We start from the raw sequence: 6,487 nt of genomic DNA on the forward strand, positions 1-6,487 counted from the left end.
CCACCAGCTGTACCCAACACTACAATGCATTTTTAAAACTGTATTTGCATCTAAGACAATAAAAACTTATTTTTTTTTGGAAAAAAAAAAAAGAGTGTCCCCATAGGCTCATATACTTGAATGCTGATAGGGAGTGGCACTATTTAAAAGGGTTAGAATTAGGAGGTTTGGCCTTGTCAAAATGGGTGTGGCCTTTTTAGAAGTGTATCACCTGGGGTGAACTTTGAGGTGTCAAAAGCCACACCAGGCCCAGGCTGTTTTTCTGCCTACAGATCAGGGTGTAGTAATCAACTATTTCTCCAATGCTAAGCCTGCTGCCACGAGCCCTGCCCTGCTAATGCACTAAGCCTCTGGGACCAGAGGCAAGCCCCCAATTAAATACTTTCTTTGACAAGAGTTGTTGGTTATGGTGTCTCTTCACAGCAATTGACCAGTGACTAAAGTGATAAAGCATTTTGGTTGAACAAAGGCTTGGAAGTTATTGCCTAGTTTTGAATGAAGGAAGGTGGTAAGTTTATTTATTTCTTGTAACTGATCTTGAGGCAAGAGTTGTGAGGGCATGCATTCACTTTTATCTTTTCGTTCTAGCTTGATAATGCAAAGGTAGCATAAGAGGATTTAGGACAAAAAATAAATAAATAAAATTAAAAAAAAAAAAAAAAGAGGTTTTAAGACAACTTTGCTAAAAGTGTGACCTAAAATGTTTACACTAAAAGCCTGTTTCTTTACCAGTAAAAGGAAAGTCAAAATATCTACTTTCTAATATTTTAAGGATTAAATGACATAATAATTCATTAATAAAGAAGAATTAAGACATTCTTTTACACTATTCATAGAACTTTCAAATTTATATTTTATTGTGCCTTTCTTTCTTTCTTTTCTTTTCTTTCTTTCTGAAATAGTCTACTTAGTTCTAAAACTCACAGAGACCCTTCTGCCTCTGCCTCTTGCACACTGAGATTAAAGGCGTGCATCACCAGGCCTGGCTTCAGCTAAGTACTTTAACATGTGCTTCTTCCTTTTTGCTTTGTGTTGGGGACTGACCATGGGTTTCTGAGTGGTGTTTAAGTGATCCACTAATAAGTAACAGATGCATCCCTAATGGTACCTTTTAACTGTTCAATTAGACTTAAAGGGTTTTATGCAATTTTTTTCCTAAGCCAGTTCTTTTTTTTTTTTTTTTGAGACAAGGTCTCTTCATGTAGTCCTGGCTGATCTGCAACTCACAGAGATCTGCCTGCCTCCCGAGTGCTGGGATTAAAGGTGTGCACCACTGCACCTGCACCTAGCCCTGGTTCATTTTCACCCAGCCCTAATTAATTTTAATCAGTATAAATCATAAAAAAAAAAAAAAGAAAAAAAACAATGTATCTTTTGAATTACAAGTAAAATTCAGTAGATATATCTGTTGCAACTTGAAGTTCTATATCTATAAAATATAGATATTCATTTAAAATAATAGTCACATATTTCCTATTAACTTTAATAGCTTTTTTTTAGTGGTAGTGAGTTTTTTTTTTTTCTTTTTGAGGGTTCCTGCTTTTCTGTACTTGTACTGTTCACATAAATCACTGAGTGCTAATCATCATTTGCAATTATAAACTTCTCATCAAATACCTTACTTTTTCCTTGTATACATTAAAGGCTGAACTTGTATAGCAATTTTAATATGTGAGTGTTATCTAGTAGTTAATACCTCTGCAGAGAAACTTAGTAAGCAACCCATAAGAGGTTATCATTAGGACCTTTAATTTATCCTTAAGTGGATTTCAAAAGCCATATATGAAGATTTAACAGCACTGTACTTACTCCATGCCCTGTGCAGTCTGCCGAGCAATATCTATAAGTTTGATCATCTCAAATTTGGTCTCAATGATGTGGAGATGGTGATATAAGCTGGAGCCCTCACACCACTGTGTAACAATCGCCAGTTGTGGCTTTGTAGAATAGCCCATGAAAAGGAGGATGTTCACATGTCGAGTTTTCCTGCCAAAAAGAAACATGACAATGAGTGACAATTCTTTAAAGAAAGTCAAATCAATACAGTGCTCAAGGAAAAAGTACCAGAAATAAAGCAAGGTTGACCTGTAATTATTGAGTTTAACCTCCAGCTCCATTCAGAAATACAGAAACCTATCGAGTGAGGAAGCAGAGGTTGCTTTCATTTGTTTAAGTTGTTCCAAACTTATTAGGAGGTTTTCTATGTGGAAGCAAACCCATTTTCCTCTAACCTCCACAACTAGTTTCCTCATTCTGTTCTTTACAATAGCAGAGTAACTGCATACCCTCTTGAATACAATAGACTTCTCTGGATTAAAACCTCAGTTTGGTTGAACACTCCCCTCACATGAGATTCTAACCACAGACTCTTTCTTGTCTAAGTTTTCTTACCATGGATTTACTCTCATTTGTCAATGTTCCTCACATCCTAGGGCCTAGGACTAAATACAATTTTAAATGTGTTTTGATACATTTAGGATGTTTAGAATATTGCTTTCCTAAAAGGAATTGCTATTATACACAATCAGACATTTTTTATTTCCATTAATTCAGTCTTCTAGATGCAGGAACAAATGATACTGCATCTCAGGACAACAATAGAGACGTGAACTCTAAGCAGACGTCTTTTGTTTCTTTAGGTTGCTCCACTGGGAAGCTGGGATCCACATGCTCACCTGAGTACTCCTACTTCATTTTTGAAGGCCTGTAACTGCTGAGGTGTGGGTGCTGTCACATTCAACATTTTCACTGCCACATCACCTGAAAGAAAATTGTTACTCCAAAATTTCAAATTGTAAGATATGAAATATTTATTCTTGCTAATTGTCAGTTTTAAATTATTAAACTGTATTATTAAACTGTATTAAACTATTAAACTGTAAATAAATTATATTTAACTACCTAGTAATAAACTACTTTCTTCTTCTTTTTAATACAGACTATGGGACACGCACATCCTTCAATCCCACACAAAGCAACTAACAATGATATTCCTATACTGCTGTTTGAAAATATATGCTAAAATATAGTGAACTTCCTCGCCCTGGGAATACACTTAGGTAACTTAAGTACTTGGAGAGTTCTCCTAACGAGTTACCAATGTTGACTAAGGTATTACCTGGCCAGTGAGTGCTCGCAAAATGGACAACAGAACAGGTCCAGTGCAACTTGCCTTAAAATACAAACCTGCCAAATTTTTCTTTTTACAAGTTATGGCTTACTTATGTGGACTGGAAAATTATTAAAATTATAATCATAGTTTAAATACTTCTAGAGTTTTATACACTTTTGGTGGGTATATAAACTGGTATAATTACTTGGCAGCACCGATGGGAGTATATATAAAATTGCAAGTATGCATATGGTGTAGTTCTAAAATTCTCTCCTAGGCATATAGCCAGTAAAAATATACACATATGTTCTTTAAAAGACATATACTAAAAATATACACAGCAGCATCATTCAGAATTGCACCAAAGTGGGAAGTACCCAAATGCTTATTATCGCATAGATGGAAGAAATCACATTTCACTCACACAAAGGAATACTATTCAGGGAACAAATGAAACACAAACATACCCAACAACATTGATGGACCATAAAATATTTGAGAGAAAGATTACACAATATATTCTATTGAGGTTAGGATGTTAGTTGTCTTTGCAGGGTGAGTGAATGAAGAGGGCATGTGGAGACCTTCTAGAAGGCTAATAACATTACATTTATTAATCACAAATGCATTCATTCACTTGGTGAGCTTCAATTACCTGACCACTTGTAGACATTTTAATAAATTTTAACATAATCACTATGAATCTTGATTTTTCTTAACTACCAAAGTACTATAGTATTTATTTTATCGGGTATTACCTAACAGTGTTATTACTTAAATGTTTTAGGAAAACATCAATGTTCCCCATAGGAGATGGTGAGATGGCTTAGTTAAGAGAACTGGCTGTTCTTCCATGTATTGATTTCAATTCACAGTAGTCATATGATGGAGCACAATCATCTATAATGGGATCTGATGCTATCTATCTTTTGTCATGTAGGTGTACATGCAAATAGAGCACTCATAATCATGAGTAAATAATTAAAAAAAATTCCCCTAACTATGGCACTCAGAAATAAAACTTGGTATATATATATATATATATATATATATATATATATATATATNTNTGTGTGTGTGTGTGTGTGTGTGTGTGTNTGTGTGTGTATGTATGCATATATACAGGTTTATATATGTATACAGTATAAAACTTATGAATGTATATAATAAACTTGAGAGATTCAGATAGCATTTTTATACTGTTAAATGCATCTTATATAGATCTTTAATATGAAGGCATTATACATGCTGCTTCAAACAACTCAATATATTAAAACCTTTCCATATCAATGTAACTCTATTATATGATTTTGATAACCATATATGGATGTGTCAATGTGCTAATTGAATCTTCTACTAGTGAATACTCACGTTATTTCCATTTTCTATTATTACTATACCTCTAGTGAGTACACTTTCCCAAACATCAGTCTATTCATTGCTGTCCAATTATGTGCTTAGGCTCAGTGTACATATCGCCAACCTTTCATATTTCCGCAAAATAAACAGGATTATAATCACAATCTTCACATGGTCAATTAAAAAAATATATATGTTCAAAGAAAGTCATGACTTTTGTCTTTTGAGTTTGTAATTCTTAGAAAACTAGTGAGGCTGAACACTTTTTATGTTAACTTTTGATTTATAATACCCATAAAATCATCAAAAGGAATACTTCTAAAAGAAAAACGAACTTTCTTTGGGACTAATAGCTCGATGATCTTCATCTTTATGAATCACTAATATAAAGTACTAACTGCAATCTTAGTTACTCTGAAGCCAGTTTTTATGGCCCACAATCTTTGTTAGAAACCTTTGGAGGACTCCTGCATTTGATGAAAACAGTTTAATGGTGCAAATAGTGAATATTTTACTTCATATTTGTTTTTGAGACAATCTCTTGTTACTCAAGTTGACCTTGAACTTTCTCCATAGCTAAGGATGTCCTTGAATTCCTAATCCTCATGCTTATACCTCCTAAGTGTGGGGAATATAGGAGTGTATTTCATCATGCCTGTAGTTCCTCCCCAAGACAGATCTGTGTACCCTGTCTGTACTGTAACTTTCTCTGTGGACCAGGCTGGCCTTGAACTCAGATCTACTTGCCTCTGCCTCTTGAGTGCTGGGGTTAAGGATATGTGACATCATGCCCAGCTTTGGCTGCTTCTTCTTTTTAAATAAACATTTCTTAATATATCCCACTTGTGCCAATGGCACCGTGTTACATACATACCATGTCCCACTTGTGCCAATGGCACCGTGTTACATACATACCATGCCACTTTCCCTTGTAGACAGTTCCAAATGACCCAGATCCAATCCTCTGCCCCACTGTAATCTGTCCATCAGGAATCTCCCAATCATCACTTGAATCTCTTCTACCAAGTGTTTTCTCGAAAAATATAGTACAAAAGTCAAGCCCAGGCAAACAGAAGAGAAACACCTTATGTTTCATGCTAATTATATTGACCTGCCTGACAGGAAGTTAGGAACAGAGCAAGGTCTTCTAAAAAAAGAAGAAAGAAAACATAAAATATCCATGTTGAAGTAATGGTTATATTTGTGACTCAAAATATAAAGTTAAATTTAAAATGAGCCAATATGAGGATGGAATAACTACTTAAAATTAGAAATAATTGGTGCTGGAGAGAGAGTTCAGAAGTTAGAAGCAGTGGCTTTTCTTCCAGAGGACCCAGGTTCGAGTCCCAGCACCCAGCTAGCAGCTCACGTTCATTTCTTACTCTAGTTCCAGGAGATATGTTACACTCTCCTGACCTCCTTCACCACTGGGCACACACATGCTGGACTTATACACGCAGTCACACAAAAGAATGCTAAAAAGTTCAAAGTAGAAATGATTTAGTATGTGTAGAAATACATTTTTTATTCTTAAATAAAATGGCTTTTAAACTATTTGGAGAACTACAGAGGCATGATAAAAACTATATATTCGTGGCTAGTTTTGGCTTCAAGTTCCCAAAATTTAAGTTAACATGCTGTAACTATTAGTGCTGGATTTCCTTACATGTCTTAACTGATTTGGCCATCAAAAATAAACAGATAAAGGAGTAAATAAATAAATCAATATACCAATTCTTTTGATAAGGTAGAAGTAGAAGAAAGTTATTTTTCAAATATGGAAGGATGTCATTTGGTAGACACTTGATTCTGCACCAGCTTTTAGAACACATATGCTTTATATGCCTAATCATGTTTTCTAAATACTTGCTTATTCTCATTCTCCTCATTTTAGAAACAGAACACCATTATTTCCCTTTCAAAATGGCCTCAACAATTATATTAGAAACCAGAGGGCTGGAGAGATGGCTCAGCGGGTAAGAGCACCTACTGCTCTTCCAGAGGTCCTGAGTTCAA

At 34.9% G+C, this 6,487-nt stretch overlaps 1 protein-coding gene across 9 annotated transcripts in view; it reads right to left on the reverse strand.

Moving 5' to 3' along the window:
* Braf (B-Raf proto-oncogene, serine/threonine kinase) overlaps positions 1-6,487 on the reverse strand; it is a 124,473-nt gene that overhangs the window by 32,860 nt on the left and 85,126 nt on the right. For all 9 annotated transcript variants that reach the window (XM_021190437.1, XM_029534215.1, XM_029534214.1 and 6 more), the window contains 3 exons: positions 5,387-5,504; positions 2,676-2,760; positions 1,810-1,986 (listed from right to left, as the gene is read on the reverse strand). In XM_021190437.1, the coding sequence (XP_021046096.1) occupies positions 1,810-1,986; positions 2,676-2,760; positions 5,387-5,504 (380 nt within the window). The remainder of the gene's footprint in view (positions 1-1,809; positions 1,987-2,675; positions 2,761-5,386; positions 5,505-6,487) is intronic.

Source organism: Mus pahari, chromosome 2 (assembly GCF_900095145.1).
Source record: "Mus pahari chromosome 2, PAHARI_EIJ_v1.1, whole genome shotgun sequence".
Lineage (NCBI taxonomy): Eukaryota > Metazoa > Chordata > Mammalia > Rodentia > Muridae > Mus > Mus pahari.